The 27,778-nt window shown below is 26.5% G+C and overlaps 1 protein-coding gene across 1 annotated transcript; it reads right to left on the bottom strand.

The window, feature by feature from the left end:
- Window positions 1-218: 218 nt before the first annotated feature.
- Window positions 219-27,778, bottom strand: LOC114122554 (probable serine/threonine-protein kinase tsuA). Its single transcript, XM_027985235.2, has 6 exons — window positions 27,213-27,778; window positions 26,102-26,626; window positions 13,017-13,140; window positions 6,107-6,337; window positions 2,521-6,031; window positions 219-2,447 (listed from the first exon to the last, which is right to left on the bottom strand). Coding segments are annotated over exons 2-6 (4,218 nt in total). The 5' UTR covers window positions 26,452-26,626; window positions 27,213-27,778; the 3' UTR covers window positions 219-2,445.

The following is a 27,778-nucleotide window of genomic DNA, read 5'->3' as shown; positions in this document are numbered from 1 at the left end:
TTACACAAATAAAATGTATTCTTTAAGTATAAAAATTAAATTTATAGTTTTAAATTAATTAATACTAATCAGATAAAATTAATTTGCATTCATTTTAGATAATTATTATATAAACACTGAATTGTTGTTCAATGAATTATTGCACAAAAGAATAGATAGGAAGTATTACACAAAAGATGAAATACAGTAGCAATATTGTCAAAACTACTTTTATAGTGTTAAAACAATTTATATTAATATATTATGTATAATTAAAAATAACAGTACACTTCATTTATTCAATTACATATAGTTTAATTTTTTAATTTTTTGGTTGGTACTTTTTAAGGTGTATTTTTTTAGCACATGTTATCTTTGTAAAGATTATGAATTCCATACTAAATGAAATAGGTGTGGACTGAGAATATGAAAAAAAAAATCCAGAATATATATCAAGTTTTTTACATCATTATTCACTTTTTTTTTTTAAATATAAAACTGTACAACTTATTTCTTCAACAATAACTTTTAACGATTCTTATTTTAATATAGACTATAGTTAATATTTTGGTATGTAAGATAATAGGTATCGTCAGTTAAAGATGAGAATACAAATAAATTAAGTAAAACTATATGTGAAGGTGAAATATCATAATTAAAACATTCATTCATAGAAGGAGCAAGTTTTAAAAAAAAAAATAAAGTAATAAATAAACTTAAAAAATTTAAACGTGCAACAAAAAATGAAAAAAAATAATAATAAAACAGTAATATACAAAAAAAAAAAAACTATAAGAAAAAATAATTTTAAAACGAAACATAAAATCACAGTTTTCGATTAATTTGTCAATAATATTTAATAAATAAATAATTTTCTTATTTTAATACACAATAGTAATGTTCTAACGAGTAACATTTTATTAGATTTTAAAAATATAAAATATACAGTCTACATTGTATTTGTTAATACAATTGAATATTTCGATTATATACATAATATTTTACATATAATATATTTATACAGAGTATATCATTATATTTTCTTCTTTATTTAAAAAAAATATTTCTGCGGTTGATATTTGAAAATAACTTAGAAAATGAAATGATGTATCTTACATTATATTGTTAGAAAAATTATTCTTCCAGACAATTTCAAATTTTACAAAAACCAATGGTCTACATTTTAAAAATAATTTGTAATTAGTAAAAATAATACAATAATTTCAAGTCTCAATATTACATAAAATGTCAAAAATGTTATTCCAAATATCATTTAACATTATTTATCAAACATCCATGGTGTTAATTTGATATTATACATAATGTTATATGTATATACATATACATATTATACTTAATAATATATATATATAAGTGTGTGTGTTTACAATGATTAGATAGGTAACAGTTAAGCTAGTAATCTAATAAATTGGATGGTAAATTCAATAAACATCCATTAGACTTAAAATAATCATAGTAGGATGAATTAAAAATCAGACAATAATTGAGTGTATTATAACAGCAAAAAATAATGAAAATTTATAATTATTACATTATTAATTATTTTGTGTAAGCTGTGAATATAAAGAATTACAAATTAAATGATAAGAATTTTAACAATAATTTCTGTTACATTACCATAAATAAGTACATACAAAGAATAAATATTATTCAGATTAAAAAAAATTACTAATCATTTGCTGTTGAAGTTCTTAAAAACAATTATTTTATTTGGTTATTGGCAAAGGAGTATAGAATATTTAAAGAACTTGAAATTTTAATAGTTTATCAATTCAATTGTTACTTATATTAAATAAAATTTGATAAATTTATGGATAACTTGTTATTTGAGATTTTATCTAAACTTAATTCATTAAACATAAAAATTAAATTAACAACTAATTTGTTTGACTAATAATTTAATGAATAATATTTTAAATTTACTTTTAAAATTATAATTATTATCAAATAAAAACAATAATTTTAAATATACAGTAAATGTATTATATAAAAAAATGTTATTTAATAACTAATTAAGATTTAAAATTTAACCTTATTAAAAGCTATTCTATTATACTTGAGGTAATAATTTAGGAAATTTATGAATTGAGGAAATAGAAAAATATATTCAAAAAAATTGAATCAAGTTAAAAAGAATATATTTTTAAGAACTTCGGTTAAATGATTGATAATTTTTTCTAAAAAAAAGTATTAACATACACAAAATAATTATTTATAAAAATGCCTCAACCAGAGGAACTATTACATTGTAATAATATATAATAACCTAATCTAGGAAATATTATATAGCTTTTAAAATTACAAATTGTATTTTTTCATAAACAACATAATATTGTCATTATATTTTAATTTGTTTTAATAGGAACTTGTTTTGATGGCCAATATGTGCATCATTTACCTTGTAGTTGGATTTCCATGTACTATACATTTGTTTATGATATTGTATCCTAAAATGAATAATTTAAAATTTAAAAAATCTTCCATTATAATAAAAGTATAAAATTATGTTCAATAACTTACATCTAGGAAATGAATGTTCAATGGAGTACATGTTTGGTGAGTCAGAAGCATTGGATATAGTCTTCCTTTCGTCGGCTGAATTATCAGACCAATCCACTACGTTGCTACTTGAAATACAATGTACCATTGGTTGCCTATTTTGTATATCAGATAATGTTGATGATGGTGATAATGCAGCATCTAAGTCAGCTGTTACAGAACTCGAAGGCATTTCTGGTTTAGCTGAAGGACTTTGTCCACTCACAGGACTTAAAGTAGTTGTATCAGGTGGACTACCTACATAAGCATTACGGTTCGTAGCAACAATTAGAGCAGGTGTAGATGAAATCTGTAACATTTGTTGTCCGGCAGCAGTTTGTGTAGACACTGAGTGCTTAGCAAATTTTGAATTCTTATCAGAATTTGTTGTGGCAATAATGAAATTTCCTGACGAATTAGTTTTTTCAAGAATGAAGTTTCCACAAAGCTGCTTATCGCCAGAAGTTGGACTAGTAATGATAAAACTTTGGGTTTGCTTCTCAGAATTCATATTATTTAAAATAAAATGTGTACCACCCGATTGTTGCTTATCTTTAGGACTCAGAATAAACCCTTGTTGTTTATTATCGGCAATAATATAATTTTGACCTTGTTTTTCATTTATTATTAAATTTCCTTGTTCGTTGCCTTGTTGTCCAGATACCATGGTCATCTGTTGTTGAACAATGGTTGTGTTTTGTTGAACTACAGTGGTGTTTTCTTGATTTTGTTGAATAGAACACGGTACAACGTGTATATAATCATTTTGCTGCTGATTCCTATTTTGATTTTGCGATTGATTAGGGCTTAAGTTGGCTAAAATAGGGCTCAATTGGCCAACACTATTTACGATAAACTGATTACTTTGTTGTGGTCTTTGTTGAGTTTGAGGTGTCCTTAAAACCATTCCCGTAGGTAATATATTTTGACCAGTATTAGAAAATGGGGTAATAACATTTAATTGCATTGTATCTTGTAGTATAGAATTGTCAGCCATAACTACACCACCTAAATTTGCTGGTACAATGAATTGTTGAATTGCTGGAAGATTATGAACAAGACTAACAGGTTGAATGACATTTGTTATAAGTTGTTGGTTACCATATTGAGTAGTCTTATTTGGTAGTATTAATGTTTGAACAACAGGCTGATTATAGTTTTGCTGTTGAGGTTGTAACAATACACTAGAATTGTTCTGGTTAGGAGATATTTGTGGTGATTTTCGTTTTTTAGAATTAATAGTTTTACGTTTAGAATCTGGCGGAGATAATAAATTTGATCCTCTAGGTGAAAATGCTCCATTATTATCTATATTTCCTGTGGCAACAGCAAGTTGCGGTACTTGGACTTGATCAACTGTCATAACATTTCCTGGCTGAAGTAGTAAAGTACTTTGGCCTCCCTGTAAAGTATTTACAAGGACAGTAGGTTGTTGTTGCACTGTCGAAAGAACTTGGGAAGTGTTAGGTGATTGTATTTTAGTTGACGCCATTATAAATTGTCCATTACTTGTTAATAATATATGGCTTGGTTGAATACTAGATTTTTCTGAAGACGTAGGTACTTGTATGTTACTTACAACACTTTGTACCATTTCTAGAGGGGTTTTGGACATGATAGATTGTTGTTGACTAGGTGGTAATACTTGGTCTTCAGACGTGTTCACAGTTACCACAGATGTATTGGTTCTACCAGCTAGTACTGAAGTAATTGTATTTGAACTAGCTGTTCGACCGCTAGCCATTGTAGTAACATTTGTAGTGAATCTAGGTTTTTCTTGTCTGTACGGTCTTGCAGGAGGAGATAATGGTGAAAATGAATTTGTACTTATTGTATTATTTAGTAGAGCTGTTTGTTGTGCTAAGTAACCACTTGGATCATCTAAAAATGACGGATAACTGTCTTCTTCAGAAGGAGACTTTGATTTTCTACCAAAATTAACAGTTTTAGTAGATAGTTTAAGAGGCTTTCTATTTTTTTCTTCTGCTCTAGAAATTTGGGGAATATGATGATGTATGGGAGGCACTCGATCCTCAACTATTTGTTTAGAACTTTCTCTTTGCGATATTTGTTGTTGCTGAATTTGTTGTTGCTGAATTTGTTGTTGATGTATTTGTTGTTGTTGAATTTGTCGTTGATGTATTTGGTGTTGTTGTACTTGTTGTTGTTGTATTTGCTGTTGCTGTACTTGTTGTTGTTGTATTTGTTGTTGCTGTACTTGTTGTTGTTGTATTTGTTGTTGCTGTACTTGTTGTTGTATTTGTTGTTGCTGTACTTGTTGTTGCTGTACTTGTTGTTGCTGTATTTGTTGTTGCTGTACTTGTTGTTGTTGTATTTGCTGTTGCTGTACTTGTTGTTGTTGTTGTATTTGTTGTTGCTGTACTTGTTGATGAGATGATTGTTGGTGTTTGTTAAGCTGCCAGGGAGGTGTTGATCTATGTTGAGGCCTTGATGGTTTTGTAATTGATTGTTGTATATTTTGTGTATTTAATTGTTGTATTTGTTTAACCTGTGAAGTTTGTGGTCTTATTAATGGAACTTCAACAGGACTTTGGTTATTAATTACAGTACAAACATTATTTTTTAAATTAGAATCTATATTATGATGGCACTGTGACTGAGATTGTGGCTCATATTCATATTCTGATGGATATTCTTGTGTTGTACTGTTTCTATTATCGGGATAAGAGTCTGTATAGTTATTTTGATTTTGGTACATTTCTGGATAATATTCATGATTTGTAGTAGATTCATTCTGTCGTACAGGCTGTGACTGCGGTTGCTGTTGATATGAATTAATTTGGTTACCATAACTAGGATTTTGATCACCTGGATTACAATAGTGTCCACAATGACTAGAACAATTGAAGCGACAATTCCCTTGAGGTCTTAGACTATCATAATTGTTATATTGCATCTGTTCTGGTTGGTACATACTATGCGTATTTTTTTGATAATAATCTTGTGATGTCATATCATTTTGGTATTGTTGGTGATGTGGCTGACATGAAGAGTCCGGTTGTAACGCAGTTGTTTCATGAGATCTACATTGAGGGGAGTTATACCTATAACCATTTCGATATGATTGTTCATATCCTAAGTCTTGCTGGTATGAATGATTTGGATAGTGAGGAACTCTTGGATTTCCCAAACTCATTGATTGGGATTGGGTATTTGGTATCATTGTTCCTTGAGGATTAGGCATTACTGTTTCTTGAGAATTGGGCATCACAGGTCCTTGAAGATTTGACATCATTGCACTTTGAGAATTAGGCAAAATTGGTCCTTGGGAATTTGACATCACAGATGAACTTTGGTTTAGTATTGGTGGGATTTGAGGATTTGGTACCACATGCTGCATACCTTGCGGCATTATTTCTGGTCCTTGAGTATTTAACATAGGTTGTGGAGATTGAGGATTTGACATTGCGGATGTTCCTTGAGATGAAAATCTTATTTGACTAGAAACAGCAGATTGATCTGGCCATTGCATCTATAAAAACACAAATTTTACATTATTATAATTAAAAAATTATAATACAATATAGAATTATAAATAAACTCTCACTTGATGAGAATTCGAAACTTGAGAAAAGTTTTCTTTTCCAGATTTTTCACATTCATAAGGAGGAAATGAATATTGTTGCTGGACACCAGAAAGTTTTCGTTTTCTTCGATTTTCTGCCATTTCTAAGGAATATTTGCTAAATCTATTTTCAGAATTGTTAAACATGATTTTCCTCTTGTGATTACAGAGATTGGTCATAGTGTTGAGGCCAGACGTAGGTTTCGTCATTACCTATAATTAAAATGTATATAAATTCATATTAAATAATATTATAGATACTTATATATTAGGGTGGCCCTTATTTATGAATTTTCAAATTTTTAATTTCTCACCCTCCTAATTTTTTCATTACCATACGAAAGTTATGTGGGTTACACACACACACACATATATATATATATATATATAATATGTTTTGTATATAAATGTCATATTTAAATATGATGACGTGTTTGATATATGTAAATAATTGGATAAAAGATTTATATAAGTATTTAATAATATTATAAATAAATATGTGGGAGTGTCACCTTGAGTAATTTTTTGGAGGATAGTAGACTTGTCAAGGACAAGATTTGTGAATGGTTAATGGCTACGCCTTGATAATAATTATGACACTTCGTAAATGAAAAAATCAAGGTCAAATATCAAATAAATCATAATATGCATATGTATAAACAAATATAAAGATCGTGAGAATCGTTAAATATTTCATGACGTCTTAAACATTCCTTATGTCAAAATATATATGATAAAAATTAACCGAAAACTATTACGTGTATTTTCTGTAGAAATTTAAATTTATACGGTAAATATTTTAAATGTTAATATATTATTCATTCCCTACCAAATAAGTACAGAAAAATAATGTAACGTTAAAAAATAACGACTAAAATCGATTAATAAAAACTTATGTGGTTGAATATAGCCACTTATCTAGCCAAAAGGTTGAAAATAACGATAAGTGAGAGTAAAAAATTAAATAATAACATAGGTAACAATAGAAATGGTGCTAAAATATTATTCATGAATCACAATTAAATAGTAAATGCATTTGTTAAATCCATATTACTGAAAACTACAACGAATGCGTTAATTTTTTATAGAATCAATTGAACGTACCTATATGTAGATTAGGTATTATTAATTATTAATTTATTGTTACTACTTAGTTAAAAGATATTTATTATTTTATTACAATGATTTAAGTTCAAAAATAATTTTTTTTCAACTACGCTTTTAAAGATTTTCTAAATGAATCATACGTCAAATTGTATGACAACAATTTAAATACTTAAATGTTTAGCTGGCGCTCGTTTGCAAATTATTAATAGCATGTTTAATACAGTGTATATTTTTATCGCGCGAGCGCTTTGGACGGGTCCCAAAAAATATCATCAAACCTGCAGAATTTGGTTTGTTTCACTTTGTCCAAACCCAAAATGAACAACAACATTAGACGATAATTACCATTCAACAAACATCTACACAATATGTAGGGGAAAACAGACAGAACCGAATAGTTTCGGTCTGCTAGTCACAACATCTTGGTAATTCGATTGTTGTTTTAAGAAATTCGTTTCCGTCGAAGCTAAACATTCAAAAGAAAAATAACATGACCTTCATGGTACTTGATCACAATATATTGTAGGTCTTAATTATGTATTAAAAGTATTAGCATTTTTAAATTATTAATTAAATAATACTAAGCAACAACTGTCATCTTTTACAGATTTTGTTTTATTCATTGTTTAAAAGAGGCTAGTGGGTCTCGAGTTATTTATTTAATTAGTCTAAAAAAGAGTTACTTGTTAACCAGCAGATTGACAATTTACAATGTTATAAAAAATATATATAGAATTTTAACTTTTAAGCATGATTATATTGATTTAATAATAGTTTTATTTTAAACAAAAATGAGACTAACGTGTTTATAAACTAGACCTGACATAATAAAATCAAATAAATCATTTTAAGTATTAAGAAGATTATAATATCTTTTTTTAACCGGGTCATTAGTTTTCATAAGATCATTACTGATAATATTAAGTAGGTATTATAAATAATTTCATATGATGATTAAGAATCGGATTCAAATATATTTTGTTATGAACAGTTTTTAAGTAAATTTAGAATTTAGTTGAAAGGACCTGCAACTGTTTCCTTATAGTATTATAAAATTGTAGTATAAAAAAATGAACTTACTAGTTCTCCAACAATTTTATATCAAACAAATTATAATTAAATAATGCGAAAAGTGGTTTAAAAAAACTATATTTCACATACATTTAAATTTGAAGTATAATATAATAAATAATAATAGTATGGTGTCTGCAATAAGTTATCAATGGCAAATTTATTCAAGAAACACTAAAATTGTTAATCAAACTTAATGTATACTTTTCGATTATTGTATTAAATTTGAAAAACACATATAAAGGATATTATTTTATTTATAAAATGTACAGACAAAGTAGACAAAAATTCGGAAGAACTTTGATACATTACTGTTGGAATTAATAATGAAATAAACGAATTATACAATATTATAAAAAGAACTTAATAATTATCAACAGATAAACCGGTTTTCTTAAAACTTAACATAAACCGGTTTTTTGACGTCTAGTATAGTAAATGATGATTACATTTTTTGTATGTATTGTTTATTTTTTTTATTTTGGCGCACGGTTTTCCAAAATTTCAATTCAATGTAACTGTTAGAAAGTTATAGTTTTAATAATGTTATTTATTTATTCACTAGGCTTTAGAAATTCTTAGGAATCTAATAATCTTTTAAAATATTTTTAATCTTTAATTGTTTTTTAATTTAAGATAAAACTATAAAAACTGTTTTACACTTTAATAAGTATGTAAAATTGATATGTATATTGTATACGTATTTGAAGGTGTGTTAAAAATGAAAAGACTGACGAGTGATGGTTAATAAACACAAATACATGCATTAATATAAAACGTACCTATATGGAAAGTTGATAAATGAAAAAACAATAAAATGTTTCCAAACTTTCTACACGCATAACGTACAAGTATAGTGTCATAACTGGCTTATGAATGATAATTTTTAAATTAAAACGACAAACGAATCATCATATAATTTTTTACATATCAAAAGAATTACGTGAAACCAAAAATTCAGTATCTACAGTGTTTAATATTATGACTATTTAAAATAATTAAGTAAATTTAAATCCATTATATATATATATAATATTTCAAATACTAAACAATAATGATATTCACAATAAATATTCTGCATGATGAAATTTTGATACTTAATAATTTATACCGTAATACTGAAGTAGTTATATGTTATTAGGTGAAATTATTAACTTATATTACTATAAAAATATATTATGCTAAAATTTAGTCCCATAGTTGTAATATATACGTATACACAGACATAATGATTGATAAATGACAAGCGAGGTTATTTATTTTTATTATTTATTATTTTTGAGTCAATAGGATTTAATTTTTATTATCTATAATAAATATGTATTTGGCATCGATTAGTCATTTTTTTTTTTAACTAAATGCTGTAATTTATATTTGCACATTCTTTAAAAAATTATGTTATAAGTTAAATAAATTAGTGTACATTTAATATAAAAATGACCTTGAATTTTTCTACTTGTTTTATATCTTGAATTCTTGAATAAATTATAGAAATTAAAATAATACAAATATTGAAATGTTTAAATTTAAATACAAATTGTAAATCAATTGAACAATTATATAATATATACTATACAATTATTATTTTCATATTATTCAAATTAAATAATAATCAGGTTCTTTTTTTATGTTTAGAAAGTTTTAAAGAAATCAGTAACATATATTTTTAAAAAACATTTAAATAAAGTTTTCTACAATATTAAAAAATAAATCTAGAAACATATCATTGGTCACAAACTCATAACCCACTAATTGTTATACGTGATACACACATCATATTACATGGTATTATATATTGCATATATCAATAATCACAGAAATTACCTACATATTAAATCCAAAGTTAATGTATTAAGCTAAAGACGGTTATAAAAATTAGCATTGAATTGCGCTCAAAATGTTGATAACACATTAGTATGTTAATTTTAAGTTGAATATATTATATTTATATTTCACGATTATAATAAATATGAAGGTGCCTTTAGGTACTAAGGGAATATATATAGTTTTCACATCTATAATAATAATTAGTTTATAACATATAATTTATATTTAAAAACAAAATAAAGTATTTTCAACAAAAATACCAGTAGTTAGGAACTCAATATGTCCTAACTCCTAAACACATTTCTGAATATTAGAATTTAAAATTAATGACTTAGTTAATCTACATTAAATATATATATATATATCAAACTATTAAATATTCAAATCTAATTATAGAATAATAAATTTATTAAAAAAAAATTAATCTATTCATCACAGCATAAATTAACTTTTTTCAATAAGAAAATAAATAACATTATAAAATACATATAACGGTTGGAAATGTATACGTGATAACTGATACCTAAGTAACTATAATGAAATAATTATTATGCATGTAAAAATAATAACAAACGCATTGTCTGTACCCATGATTATGCCCTCTAAATTACAACGTTAGTTAGGAACCAGCACATCACACCTGGTAACACTTATATATTATACTATAGCAGTATAGCCTGACACCTGCCACCTAACTGCTGCCATATGACGTGTTAACGTATATGCAAAGACACATATAAAATCATATGTACGTGCGCATATTATTGCACAAACTTTCCCGTGAAATAACATAAATTTAAGATATAAAATGTTTTACAAATTCTATACGTCAACTTAACTAATGACTAAAATAGAAGGAAACATAATTAATTTGAAAGAAAGTTTCTAATTATCCATCATGACTGATAAATTACTCTTCTCTTTTATTATTATTTTATAAACTCAAACATTTTATAGTAAAAAATAATAATAATTTTAAGCACAGTTTTAGTATCATTAATACTACATACACTATCTAATATAGTTAATACTTTTTTTTTTATTAGAACCAAAGACAATAGGAAAATTATTTTTAAAGTATTTCTCTTATAAATTCAATAATATATGAACATTCTACTAAGTAGGTACGATATAAATAAATATTTTACTTACTGAAATTATAAATTTTCAAAACTATTTGGTTTTGAAAATTTAGAGGTTAGCAACAATATTTAAAATATATAAATATATACATACCTATGTTTTTACAATTACGACATAAGAGCTTTTGGAACTAAATTATCTTAATCGAATTTGGTTTAGTGAGTAAGTGAATTCTATATCAAATTTGTGAGCTACAATTATTACAAGTAACTTTTTGTTCACCGAGTTCAATGATACGCGAATAATAACTATAATTACAATATATTATAATAAAGAATAATGATAATTTTAGTCCAAACGAGAATTGATAAAAGTTTCCTTGATGAGATTGGATGGTGTAGACTGTGTAGAAAAAACAATGGGACAATTTGACGAACGTGGTTAATATAATGGAATTGTATAGAAGAAAGGGGTGTAATTCTATATAATGTTTTATCGCAAATGCGCAAAAAAAAAGTGTTCCAAATAATAAATGCACATTGAAAACATCAATACTGCTCCGGCTGTACAACTCTACCTGAACCTATCAACACCGACCAGCTAAAAAATGCTCTATTAGACCAAGCACTAAAAAAACATTTCTACAAAATCTTAGTTAACTTACTCGGCCGTTTTAAATTGTGTTTAAATGGATTCAAATTATTTTTTATATATTATTAAGATTTCACAAATTAATAAATATTAAGATTTGGGGGTTTCACGGACAAGCTGTTTTATTTTAATAAAGTAATGACATTAGAAAATATAAATAATGAGATAATTTAAATATAAGTATATATTATACTAGGTGATTTTTTTATCGTTGAACACTTTGTATACACTTTGTATGCAAAGTGTTCAACGATAAAAAAATCACCCTGTATATCCTTATATTCATATGACCATATCTCATGTCTTTTTATTTAATTTGATATATTATTAATATGGTATATTCTATAATATATTATACTTTCATAAGACTAAATTAAATTGAAGTACATATTTCCTATTAATTATAAACTATAGTAATTGTTTAAAAGAAATTAACAGCTTTAATATTATTATTATTTTTGATTATTACATTTTAAAATTTTAAAAGTATTGAATTTAATAAATATATTTTTTAAATAGGATACAATATTTTATAAATAATAAAAACCAAAACATAAACTATAGACAACTTTAGGTGACCCCTTTCTTAGGTTGTACCAGAGAGTATCCATTGAAAATGTACTTGGTTGAATTATAATGTGTTTAAAAGAGGAAAACAAAAAATATTTTGAAGGGGTGAAGCGAAATGTATACGACGTAATTTTTAAACAACCTAAAAAAATATGACGAATAATTTCAATTAAGTAAAAAACAACACTCAGGTACATAGAAAGCATCAGCATTTAAACCACTTACTCAATAACATATTTAAAATGACGAGAATAAAATAAAGGTTAGAGTTTAGGTATCCCTGGTTTTTGAATAAAAATGCTGAATTTTTTATCAACAGTTACGAACCCGGAATAGCAGCTGTTGAAAAAGATGAGAAAGAGAGTGAGTGTGTGTGTGTGTGTGTGTTTGTATGAGAGAGAGAGAGAAAGACAGAGAGAGAGAGAGACTATAACGCTGTAGTAACATCTGCCTGTAGGTTTCAAACATTGCTTATAATAAATGGTATATTAAAAGGGTGAGCATTATAAAAATTACGGGAATCAGTGAATAACAATTGTCAAAAACTGTTTTAAATATGTATATGTATATTATATTGCATTACCTTTGCGTCAAAATTAAAAACGTGTTCACACTGAAAAGGGCATTCAAGTCCACATTTGCATGTACCCTGAGTTTGCAAATATATTTTAGCTTGATCCAATGAATTTAGAACTGCGTTGCTAGGACTGAAAAATAAAATAACGAATTGTTATTAATCATAACTTATTATAAATACAGTAATTATACTTAATATTTTAACTAAAAACTTTAAAAAACAACAATAAGTAACGAGTTGAGCAAATTAAGAACAAAATAATATCATTAAATCAATGGTTCATTTAAAAATATAAATACAAAAAGTATCAATTAAAAATATATAATTAGGCACTTTATAAATAATTGAAATTAACTTAAACAAATTAAATTTGAAAATGTGTAAAATATATTTAATTTCACTACTTGCTTTAAATTTAATTTTACATGACTAAAAAATACCTAATTTATTTAAATTCTATTAGGTAATATTATCATTAATTTATTCAAATTAATAATGAAATAAAAATATTGAAAATTATCATTCTTTAGTAAACAAAAATTGTTGAAATTATTTTAAGGGTGGTGAGAAGGTTTCAAACAAAAAGGAAACACGCACAGTGCTCACCCTCAAGTGTTACGGTTCAAATAACTACCGCCCTTCTAAATATATGTATATTTAACAATATTTTATAAAGTAAAAAGTTTTCTTAGATTCTTTGTGATAAAATTATATTAACAAATAGTTTTTAATGATATCAAAAACATAAACGAAAAAGGAATAAAAAATAGTGAGGTATTATATTTATTAGATGAAATTATATATTTGATGATATTATGTATTATTTTTGTAATAAATTATAATTTGTATTATTAACAAAATGAAAACATATTTTTTTTTGTTTTACAACGTAATTTAACTCTAATAATTACATTTTGATACATGCTGTATGTCATATAATATTAGTAATATTGAATATTTTCGATAAATCCTGACAGCTGGTTATAAAACCAGTTACTAAGACCACGAGGCAAATTTAATATAAGAATCATACAATTTAAATTATAGTTATGACCACCAAACACATGGAATATTTAAGAATTTACGATATTGAATAGTCCTTGAGATTAAGACCATACGAAAAGTTGTTGATCATAAAATTATCGTGTTCCATTGCATTTAAATTTTTGAAATTATCATATCTAAATAAAAATGAATTACTATTTACTTTAAGTACTTTTATATTAAGTGTATTAATATGATATTTATAATACTGTTATTGAAACATTTTTTTTTTTGTTTGGTATTTAGTATTTATCATTGATATTCTTGGTAATTCTTAACAAATACAATTATATTACACAACTTAGCTTATAAAGATTTTATATAAAAACCTTATTAATACCTATTTGATGGTCTAATAATAATTCAATTTTTTTCAAATAATTTTATGAATTATAATTCAAGAATTAATAACAAACCAAAATGGTTTGGTTAAGTAGTAAAGAAAGTAAGAAAGTAAACATATTTTTATAAATAATCAGACAATATTAGTCATTAGTCATTAGTCATTATTATTAATAACTAATTTTGATAATAAAAATAATATGTAAATATTATAAACACCAGCAACATACACGAATAAAATATATTTTAAAAAAGTGTCTATAACAACATCATAAAATATGACATTTATTAAATCGTTGTAAGTATTAACTGCCTACCTACATTTAAATATTAATGAATTGCTTTTGTTTCTTTCTCCGAGTATCGCTTCTTTCATTTACATAAGTGGGTCAAAACGAATACTTAAGAAATATTTGAAAACAATATGGTAGCAATAATGTTGTAATTCCGAGAATTTTCAAAGGAGTGACCGGTTATTTTAAAATTAAAGTACAAATGATTACACAGACAATAGAACACGAGATGACGAAAGAAAAACCGCGCCCCGAAAATCATAATAAGCTATTTGTACCTGAAGTATGGTGTTAAAATTCAAAATTAGTAATGTTCTTCAATACGCCTACTGTCTGTATGCAAATTGGGCAACCTTGTACACAATAAGATTTATTTTCGAGTTTGATCAACACCAAACCTGGGAGGTATATCGCAGTGATACGGTTGTTATTGCTTAATAAACAGGTTACAGTTGTAGTATTGCATCATATCAGTCTTCTAAATTTCTTCCTATATCCGAATCCGATACAACTAACAACAAAATTCAATGAAATCTTGCACAACAAATAAGTCGAATGAAAATTATCATGCCCCAAAATAATGGTGTAATTGAATTTATTTAAATTGTTTATAATACAATATTATTATATATGTATGTATAAATTAAAAATGAATAAATAAAATGTGATAATGTAATTAGACACAAAAATTATCCAGCACTGAATAATCTAACCCTAGAAAAGAGATTTATTTAACTATTTAAAAGTTTTACCTAGTGTCCTAGTATAATAAAATCATATTAATAATGATAAATTATTAGTTTATTACATACAATTAATATCTATATAAATATATCGTAATGCGTATACAATAATTTTAAAATGGCACCTATTAACTACATAGTTATTAATTTATTATGATATAATTCAATAATATATGTATATTGTATAAATACCTATAAATTATTGAAATATTTGATTTGTTAACACTATATTATAATATTGAGATGGTTTAATTTATGTTGTCTGACCGGTATTTATAGAAACAAAAAACAAATCTTAGTGAAAAGGTCAAAATCGTGACCGATTACAAGATCTTATCCAATAATACATTTTATTTGACATTGTATAGCATTTTTAAATTCGCATATCGTATTAACACATTCTCTAACGGTAAAATAATCTATTATGTTTTTTGAACGATACATTAAGACGAGTGGCGTCCTAGAAAGCAAGAGATTGTCGAATTATTTTGATTTTCAAATACGTCAAGTAATAAAAAAATAAGTGTAAAAAGTTTTTCAATACAATTTTTTACATCAAAATCTATAATTTTATAGTGTCGAAAAATCGTTAAGGATTTATTATCTATATTTGTTGTCTCTGTATTATAAACATACGACATTAAAAATGTATGTACAACAGTTACTCTATTATTAAACTTAAAGGTGAGAAGATTACCTATGTTTTTATGTGGGTATTTTACGACATTTTAATTTTTAAGCAATTTATGACTATGTTACATTTTGAATATTCTTATAACTGTTAAATATATACATAAAATCTTGTAAAAACACACATAATATTCTTACTATTAAGTTAAATAATAATTCATTGTTTTATTAAAAGTTAGTACTTAGTACTTAGTACACTAAACTAGAAATATTGTAAAACACGAATTTGTTATGTGGTGCGTTTAATCACATACATATATACTGGTGTAGCGTCTTCTTAAGAAATGCATCTTTAAACACTCCCCGTCTCAACCGATTCCCTCAATTCAAGATCATTTTAAAATATTTAATACTATATAATAATACCCTAAACATTAAAAAAAATTTCTTCATGTTGTCACATCACTAAGTATCAATGTAGTAACATTATGATAATAACAATAGTATTGTTTGTCATTGATTATTGTACTTGAAACACCTCAGTATAATTAAAAAATGTAATGTTTAACAGATTTTATACGTACCTATCTAGTATTCAGAAATCAGATTCCCTAATAATTTGAAATATTTAAACTTTAAAGCTATAAAAATAATTCCGTCTACAATTTGTTCGTTATTTAGGAAGATAAAAGGATCTGATGAATTGGTACTATACTACACTATATATATATATATATATTTATAGAGAAATTGATGGACAGCGGTCGTGATACTATAGTTATGTGTGCCAATTAACAGAGGTTCGATCGTCACGACAGTCACAGTCGTGAAACTGACGAACAGCACGACTTGCTAAACGATTTTGTTACTTTAAAGAATAGAAGACAAGTACTTTGTTACTTAGAGGTAAATCGTAAGTGGGCGGATAAAAATGTTTACAAGCCTGTTATGTATTAATAATAGAAAATGATGTTTTAACTCGGTCGAGAACAAACATAATGGTAAAACAAAAGATAAATTAAATATAATATAATAAACTGTATATTAAATAATAAATGAACAAATAGTAATTTTAGACGTAGTAATAAAAGAGTATTATTCCAATGTGAAGGTAAAAAAATGTTTTTATTTAAATAATCACGAAAACATTAAATTATATTTTGTCAAAATAATACTAGTACGTTAATTTGCCAACACATAGCAACAACAACGTAAGTTATTAGTTTATTAATTATTGACTTTATATAAACAAATTGAAATATTGGAAAAAATAAGATAAATCAAAAGAATCAAGTTCATAAAATATTTAATACAAATTCATTGCTACAATTTCTCTATCAAAAATATCACGGGTAAAGAAGAATGTATATCATCGTATACACTATACGAGGCAATTAGGCCAAAAGCCTAGTCATAGCTTAACAATGCGCCATATTCCACCACACGGTGAAAGGTTCAATGAACTATATTTACAGTAGAGTACATTTCATTATTTCGCTAAGTGAAAGTATGTTTGTGTATTTAAACAGCTAAAAAAAATGTCACGAGACACGAATCTTAAATACCTACAGACATCTAATGAAAATAAATATGCAATAATGAAAATCTTGAATATTTTTTATTCATAGATGAATATTAATATATTATAATATACGTCTATAGTAATACTTATACCTCAAGTGAGATATAAAATAATATTTTACATTGTTTTTATCAGAGTTTTTATTTTTCAAAAGTTATCCTAACTTATAGTAAATAAAATTTCTTTATTTATAATTGTTAAAATTAGAAAAACCCCATTGATTGAATTTGCTTATTCTCCATATTTCTCGTAAATTATAAATTAGTAATAATAATTACAAAGTATTTTAAACCAAAAAATTGTTAACCTTCTAAAAATATTCTCATTATTATTATACATAGTAGTTATTAATTATACACAAATATACGTGTAAAGTGGGGAAAACATTGTTGGAGCACACGATTTGTTCGCATATCACCAAAATCAGTATTTATTAAAAAAACATTTTATTGTTCATGACGTACTTTTCTATTCTCACGCAAGGTTCATTAGATGACCTCACTCGCTGTACTCGGTCGATTATGATTATGATGGAGTAGAATTGATAAAAAAAATATATTACAATACACAAGGTATTGGGGTCATGCGACAATCTTTTTATTCGACTTATAAATCAAATTCGTATTTGTATTTTGGGGGTCATCTATACGAATTGCTCTAATAACAATACTAATAAGTAATAAGTTATCCGATCACTAATATTACTATTATATGACAGTGATGCGTAACCTTTTTTGATCCACGACGACCCCCAAAATTATTTATTTTGTATAAAACTATAAAATAATATATATATTATATAACTTTTTCATGTAGTGTAAAATTATTGGTAAGCCCCTAATAAAATTCCGTGACCCCCAGGTTGCGCACCTCTGTTGTACAAAACTACCTATAACGCTCTATAAAGTTTTAAAATTTAAATATTACAATTATTAGCTAGTAATTTTTAAGTAACAACTACATAAATATACCAAATATTGAATAAAATATGAATGATATAAACCAATTGGTACTTAAGTTCATTTATTATGGCTCACGGAAACCTCTTTATATTAATCAGTTTACATTTTTGAGTCAAATAAATTATTGTAAATATTTTCAATTCATATTAAAGTAATAAATTTCCAATTTTAAAATAAATCATAGTTTTGTATGATAATAAAGCATTTCATCTATACGAGAATGATCGTGAAAATATTTAGATGGTTTTAAACATATTCTCCCATATATACCTATCGAACCAAAGTTATAATTTTGAAAACTATATGTAAACGGTTTGAAAATATAAACTAAGATTCAAACATCTGCTATATTTGTATTAGCTTAAATATATTTATCTTTGTCAAACTTTCGAGGATAAAAAAAAGACGTGATATCTATATTATATATTATAATAGGTATCTATTTATTTTATTTGCGATAAAAAAATAGTCGACACGTGTGCAATACGTAAATATAATATATAATATATACGTTACTACTCGTATCTTTTAAAGCATTACTAACTTTATATACCATTTATATTCCACTTTTACGTCGCTCAAATTACAATTAGATATACTTATTTATAATGCGATGTTTAAGCACCCTAACTAGTGTATATATTATAATTTTTGTAATATATAATACAATAATGAAAACATTTTGACTTGACGCGAACGCGAACGCAGCATTATATTATTTTACGTAGTAGGTACCTATAGTATGTAATATAAACGAAAGGTAAAAAAAAAAAAACATTTGTCCGTTGCATTTCGTGTTCAAACAGCTTGCACTCGTTTTTTTTCTTTCTTTTTTTCCCGCCCCTCTATATACACATAATAATATGTATAATGCGCGGACCGGTTTATTGAAACGCATTCTTCTTTTTCTCCTCTCACAGCGGCGGCGGCGATGATCGGAAAAGAAAATGTACCGTGAACTGTGGTGGCAGACGACGGCGGCGACGGCGGTAATATTGCACTGCCCGCCGAGCAATTGCACAATTCGAACGAGCCGCAAACCGGTTTCACGCGTCTCTCGTCTCGCGCTCTACGGCCGCTGCTGGCAGACCTGTCAAAAGTGCATCGATACGCGTACACCAGTTCTTGCCATTTACGGGACGCGACCAGACGGATCGTCGGGGGCATCGTTTATATAGAGATACGTTGCGCATTGGGCAGGGGGAAGAAAAAAAAATTTAATAAATAAAACAAACACGAAAAGACGAAATTGATCGGTCGTTTGGAAGCGACAGAAATTAATTTGTGTAAGTCGTGAGACAATGGGGCGAGCGGAGAAGGGGCAGGGCGTTTTGCTATGCAGCTCGTCGTTTGTATGTGTACGCACGCCGTACACTACTCCGGAAACGGCTCTTCAAAAGGCTAAACATCAATAAAGCGCATTAGGTGACGACGACGGGTATACATGAGGTTTATCCGGGTAAAAAGTCGTCAGGGGGTGGTAAAGGGGTTCCCGGGCGGATGAGAAGCCCTCTCTATTGGATCAAATGTCGTAACATTACATAACCCGAAAGAAAACCAGAGCTGCGGGTGCGGGGACGACGGTCGCGAGCGACTGTGAGTGTTCTTCCAAGGGGGTAAATCAATAAGACGGACCCGGAGGCGGCGATCACACCGGGTGGAACCCGCCGGCTGCCTGTTATAGTTATAAAGGGTATAAGTGAAGTTTACGGATGATAAGTCCCTGCGCGCCTCCACCAAACCGCGCGTATCAAAATCTCTCTAAATAATACTATTGACTCCGTCGTCGTCGACAACAACGACACGATTAAGTATAGATACAAAAATAAACGTATACAGAACGGTCGGAAGTGATTCAATTCAAATTGTTAAACTAACTACAACAAAGTATAAATTAAATTATACCTAAGTAAAATTATGTAATAAAATATTAAAATATAAATAAAAAAATTAATAAATTATGTAATTATTATTTAATAATTAATATACCATTAAAATAATTAATTGATAATAATTGTTAACACCAAAATATCAAATTATTGATTGTTTATAATTATTATTAATGTATGGATGAAAAAAAATGAAAATTGTTTTCAATTATTTTATTCATTATCGTAATTATTTGACTACTTATAATCTTTATGACAGAATTTTGAATTACTCTAATAAAAATGTCCATTAAAAGTTTAAATAGTAAGTTAAGCAAGGCTTAATATTTCATGTATCTAAACTTAAAGGGGGTCTAATGTTGCAAACGGTCGATTAACCGTATCACGACCAAATTAAACCGTCACACAATCCGCGCACTCCTAAATCCGAAATTAACGCAGTTTGAGAAGTAAAGCGGCAGTAAACCATCCATCAAATACACCCTCTTGTCTTTTCCGCCTGTTTCTAACCTGAAAATCCCGTATTTTGTGTACAAAGATTTATGAACATCTATCGTCTCACTCGACTTACGTTCCTATAGATCACATACACATACGTAAGTATGAAGACGTTTAAAAAAAAACGTAAAAATAATTTTTTTAATATCTAACTTAGCGGCGGAAAATAAAGTATGAGGTAAATAAGAGATTTAAGTGGAATGTATTATATTATTTAAATTTCCATGTTGAAAAATTAGAATTAAAAAATAATAAGAAATCTATAAAACATCTTTAAAGGTTTGGTTATTACAAGACCAGTCATCAATAATTCTTACACAGTATAGGTACAACAGACATCTATTATACTAGACTTCCTTCTAATACGAAAAAATGTATTTCCAATAAACCATTTGTTAAAACATTTTATGTACAAATTAAATCATTTTGGGAACCCTGGAACGGTAGTAAATCGTTTAAAAGCTGCCGAAGCGTCCCTGGGGTGATGGGTGGGATGCCTTTAATATACTGTGACGTCACTCATGGACGCTTTCCGCCACAGCCGACAGTTAATTGCCTCGGTTAGCCGGTAATCAATACAGTCCTGAAGGAGCTACCTGGCGGCAGCGGCCCTTAACTCGATAAAAAAGACGACAAATCGTGAGAATAGCCTTTTTTGTTGCAACAACAAACACCAGCTGAGACGCGCTCAGATTTAATTAGCCACTTAAAAACAAATCAGCTTTCTACTATAAAAATAATGTTTTTTTTTTTTCATAAATCTCTAATTTTAACTCATAATTATTATCTTAAGGTTGTAGGAGTCAATTATTTAATAGGAGATAAATTATGTCAATTTCTAGTTACACTAGAAAGCGCTCTGTACGGAAATGATATTACGATTCGTATAACTAAATCATTTCAATAATAAAAAAAAACTGTTATAAAAAAAGATTATATACACAGTAAAATTGTCAGTTTTGATAATATTTTTATTATTATGTAAAAGAGGAAAACTTTATTTAAGTAGCTTTATAGATTCGATTTTTAAATGTCCTATAAATAATAGTAAAAAAATTCTAAAAAATATGTAATTATTTACTATCTATATTATAACTTCTGAAAATATGTTTTTTTTTTAATTGAATGTAATACGACATCTGTTCAATTTTCAATTTTTAAATGCGAGTTTTCTCTAATTAAATAAGAAGTGTATACACCTTCAATTTAATTTTTAATAAACAAACATAGAAGATATATCACAAGTGAGTTCTTCAAAACGTATACTTATTTTTCAAATTTATTTAAAACTGCTAATATTTAATTAATAGATAATATAGTTATTACATATGGTACTAAACTAGTTAACTAAATATCTAACTATAAGCAAATTTTTGGAATAATAATATACTTGATATTATATTACTAGATTTACGATCTAGACATTAGCGATTTATATGTGCAATCATAATATTATATTAAAATATTGTGTACAAAATAAAATACTAAAAAAAAATATTAATTTAATTTATTAAAAATATTGGCATACATTATGATCATTTACAAATTCTTTTAGTGATTTTTAATTAGTTTTTAAATTTTTAAAGACTAGTAGAAATTCGAAAAAAATACAAGAATATCTTTATCAAAACAATAGACATTTTTCAAGTCCCTAAATCTAAAAATAGAACTATCAAAATACATCGTCGAAAACTTGATGAAATTATAATGCACTAAGACAAAATATTTAGTATAATATTAATAAATTCCTGATAATGAATACAACTAATATAAAATATTTACTACGATTGATAATGTAAGAATGGTATTAATTTATTAAATGGTATTAATTCCTGGTTATTGACAAATCATTTACTCGATCGAATTGATTCATCGGATTTCCACTATTAGAATTTAAAAAACCTTTACAAGTTCTAAATTATAAAATTAACATTTTATTTAGTTTTTGAAAGTTTAGAAATAATAAAGATAATTTCCAAGCAATTACATTTTAAAGATACCTATACTCTACAGTTCTACACAATCATAAAGTATCATATTATTATACAAACGTTATTTGTAAATACGTAATACTTAAGTGGATGTCTAATTTTAAGTAAGTTATGAGTATGTAAAAAATTAAATTAAAAAAATTTCATAGCTCATTTAAAAACTAAAATATTGTAAAAAAAACTATGAAAAAACACAAACAATCTTCTTATTTTTAAGTTTGTTAATACGTTTTTTATTAGTTAATAGTTAATTCACTTTATTCTTAGAGTTTCCTACACAAAATTTGAACTACTGTACATAAATTTGTCATATTGTATATTCGTAAGACGGAAAAAATATATACGGTTGTTCTCACATGTGTACGTGGTGCTCTAAATATGTTAACGACCTTCTTTAAATAATAATTCATAAACCAAATGTATTATTTTTAGTTTCACAAGACTGTCAAATCCAGAATAAAATAATATTTGAATAACTAAAGACACATATTATAATAGTTATTAATCCATATAACACAATTATTTAGTACACGATTAATTAAAGAAAGGGACGTTAATAGTTTAATACGCCATTGAAGTACTTAGTATTAAATCATATGAAGCAATTTAATAAAACACATACTAAAATATGTTGACCGTTGACGTACATCAAACTGTTTATAGTTATTATATCGATGACATGATATAAATAATTAGATAACAAAAATAGGTAATCAATATGCAATACAAATAAATAAAGAATTATTCATAAAATACAATTAATATTATTTAATTAGTTTTTATGTAACAACTAACAATAATTGTTTGATCTATTATTCAATGATAATACTTTAAGGTATTTCTCATATCTCACGTAACACATTATTTAATACAAATAAATTAATTTGAATTAGATTTGAATGAAACACCTTAGAAGCATGTTTACCCTTTCAGTGGCCAACTAAACTGGTTTATTACAACAAGGTTAGTTAATCACTTCTAACACACGTAAATCTAGAGGATCACTAAAAAAAATTAAACCAGTCGTAAACGATTACACTCAATTTAGTATTTTTTTCTTCCTTAAATATCTTTGAAACATTTTTTTGTTCAGCTAGTGAACGTTTTGGTGTACCCGACAACTTCTTCCTTCATTGCTGGTGAGTGGTGACCATGAACATAAATTTCGTATTTCCTTTTTTAGAAGTCTAATGATAATTGAATTAGAATCGGTTGTAGGTAATTATATAAGATCAATTTAGAGGTCGAAATCGTACGGATTAATGCTAGTGAAGGTTAGATTAGGTACCTACTAGTATTTGGTAATGACATCAAATTACATTTTTAATAGATAAATAAATAAATTATAAAAGTGAGTATGAGATATATAAAAAATTTAACAAAATATGTCATTAATACTTTTTAAGCATACAAAAATAACTTACAGAATAATAAATAAAATAATTAAGTCTTAAACATTAAATTTATAAAATTTGATTAATTTTGTTAAGCCTCAGTTTAGAATAAACCCAAAACATATTAAATTAAATTAATCATATTTTTATTCTAAATCTAGGCGTTTGTTTTAAATACGTTTTTTCGTAAGAACAATTTACGAATATACAATTGTAAATGACATGAATAAAATAACGAAATGGTTTTAATTAACATGTAAAAGCAAATAAGTATTTTATAAATTGTGTTGCATTAATTTAAAATTTAAATCATTTATAAGTATTTAACAATGTTCCAAGAAAAAAGTATGACGATGTCATGAATCATGATACAGGAATATTATCAATATCATCTGTTCTCTACACTTAACATTTTTCAAATTTAACAGGGTTGTAAAATGGGTAGCTGTTGCGGTCATGGTGTGTTATAGTTCTATAGAAGTCATATACATGTCTTTTGTATATAAGGAATGTCCGGTATAATTTACAATATTAGGGTGTAATTTTAGGGAGAAAAGGTCTTTTAAGCCTGGAAGCCAGGTGATTTGTATTGAAACCTCGTGTTTTCAATAGAAAAACGCATCTTATACAGTAGTAAATCAAAGACACCCCATGGTGTAAAATAGTATTTTAGGTCAGAATTTCGCCGACACAGAAGCAGATACTTCCAATAACCCACCAAGAGGATAATAGAGGTTAAATAGGGGACTTTAAAGGAAATGTATTGTGGCATTAGCGCCTTCATTTTCAAATTATTGTTTAAACCATTGGAAATCAAGATATAACATAATATTATCTTACTAAATAATGAAAATAGTTTTACTTAAATAATTTAAACATTTAACAAATAGTGCGAAATTAATAATAACTCGTATTCGTCGTTTGTACAAATTTTACATTTTGAATTGCTGATTTAGACAATAAGAAATAAAAATATAGGTAGTACCTATTGCATAAACTCGACGAAAATTTTTTCCATGCCACTTTCAAAAATCATGTTTGATTACACTAACAATTTAACAAATTACTTATCAAAATTGTAATACATACATTAAAGTCTTTAACATTTTTTTTTAGTACTAAAATTAATTATTAAAACATTACTAAATAAAATTAGCAGTTAAATATCCTATTATTTCAGTTTGAAGAGAATCATTATAAATAAAATTTAAAACTTTATTTTATTATAAATCAAAACTATTTTTAATTTTTTTTTAAATTTTTTTCCACTACATACCTAATGATATTATTAGTTAAATTGATTTACCTACAAAAAACTGTGTTAATATTATCTGCTTTTAAAGTATTTTTGTATTATAGAAGTCAGTAAGTAAAATATATTTAAAACATATAAAAATAATTTTGAAGATGAATCATTTACAAAAAATGTGTGCTGATACATAACTACTTGTCTAATTAATATAGCAAGTAAACAAAAAAATATATTTTTTTACTTAAGTTTAAATTAAAAATTATTTTAAAGATGTGTTTTAATACTTGTATCCCACCGACCAATCTAAACCAAATACTTTAATCCTAAATATTATACTCCACTAAATACTACTTTAATATTTATAAGTTAATTTGGTATTATCTTAAGAATTTAAATGTATTTAATTACTATTTTATAAAATTAAAAAATGTTAACTAAGTGTTTTAAAATAAAATTTAATGTTCAATTTACCTTATATAATTTATAACTCCTTTATTATGAATTCTTCTCCATCCTACTGGTACAGTAATTGAAGATACAAAAGCTGCTGGGGTTGAAACAATGTTATTTGTCAATGTGACAACTGCAGTTGAGTTAGGACAGTGATAAGTTTTATCACACTCACTGTTAACAATTTGATTATTATCGGTCGAGTAACAGTAACCTTTCGGCACTTGGTTCATGTTAACGGCAGTCGTCGGTCGAGCGACGACGCCATGACTACAAGACGGATCATTAGACTTGCACCGATATCGGGTGTTTGGGTCTGTGAACAAGGGCCCAGCAGATTGCAGTGGCTGGTCGGTTGACTCGGTCGTCATGCCGTATCAGATGACCGACATAAAGTGCGTAAAGGCAGAGCGAGGCATTTTTCAGATTATTCATGGAGGCTTTTCCTTGTCCGAATATGCTACCGCAGCTACCATCACTGCACAGTTGATATGGTAGAGTATGACCGACGCATGACGGATGTTCCAAACATATCCCTTTGATTTTCTATAGTATAAAGATAAAATTAGAATTGGAATACTTAAAATTTAAATAAATAAGAACATTAAATTAAAATTTTTGTCATTTTATTAAAATTAGTAAATATAATATAACAATTGAAAAATAAACCAGATAAATAATATAATGCATAAAAATATCCATCACAAATACATAAATAATTTAAAATTTTTAAAATCAAAGAATTAATTATTAATATAAAGTTTAATAAGAATATGTAGATAACTTAATACAATGCCTATAGGTATTGTTAAAGATATTGGAGAGTTTAAATTGAACCATTATGAGGTAAAAAAACCATAAGAAATGGTAGGTATTATAAATACCTCATACTTATTATAAATATAAATATAAATAAATATTATAAATTATAAATAAAAATGCAAAACATTAGGTATCAGTTGTCAAAAAGGATGAACGAAGACTAATATGAAAAAACTAAAAATTATTTGGGAAAAGAAAAAACACAATAAATCTTTTAAAAAAGTTTATAAAATTATAAAAATGAAATTCAAACGTATAATTAATATTTGGCCAAACATTTTTTCCCTCGCAAATTTTAACATTCGCTTACCTGCATGACTTTTGACACTCATCAAAATTTTTGACCAACTGTCGTGGATTTCGTTTAAGTCACAGCTGCCCAAGTACCCATCAGCTTTCTGATCGGTCACCACAATAAAGCACGTAACGCATCATTAAAAATACGTAGTATGCTTTACATATAATGATTACCTATACGTATGATAGAAAGCACTCGTAGCACATTCACACGGCGATAAAATAAATTTAAACTTTAGACAACTATCACGATCGTGATAATATAATTTTTATACTATTAAAATAACAAAACAACATCGTTGGGCGCGCACAAGCCACAGACGCACTTTTTCGCGACGAGTAAAAAAACAACTAAAAAGCGATACCTTTAAGCCGTTAATAAAAACAAAACAAAAAAACACAATACGTACGCTATATACTATATTATTATTATTAGATTATTTTTATAATTTATTTTATCGAGAGGAATAAAAACAACTGAAATCCGAATTAAAATTACAGTGACGCCAGTAAAACGCACGTACGCACGACGGAGGGGTAAGACTGGCGCTGATGTTGTGTACTTGTGTACATCGGTAC

The sequence above is a fragment of the Aphis gossypii genome, chromosome 1 (genome assembly GCF_020184175.1).
Source record: "Aphis gossypii isolate Hap1 chromosome 1, ASM2018417v2, whole genome shotgun sequence".
Taxonomy (NCBI): domain Eukaryota; kingdom Metazoa; phylum Arthropoda; class Insecta; order Hemiptera; family Aphididae; genus Aphis; species Aphis gossypii.
This window is presented reverse-complemented; position numbering and strand designations above follow the sequence as displayed.

Excerpts from the sequence above, each read along its gene's own strand:
- LOC114122554 (XM_027985235.2), bottom strand. The coding sequence starts at position 26,451 with ATGACGACCGAGTCAACCGACCAGCCACTGCAATCTGCTGGGCCCTTG. Across the intron at positions 13,141-26,101 it reads GGAGTTATAAATTATATAAG|TCCTAGCAACGCAGTTCTAA; the intron begins GTAAATTGAACA and ends TTTATTTTTCAG. Across the intron at positions 6,032-6,106 it reads AAGTTTCGAATTCTCATCAA|ATGCAATGGCCAGATCAATC; the intron begins GTGAGAGTTTAT and ends GTGTTTTTATAG.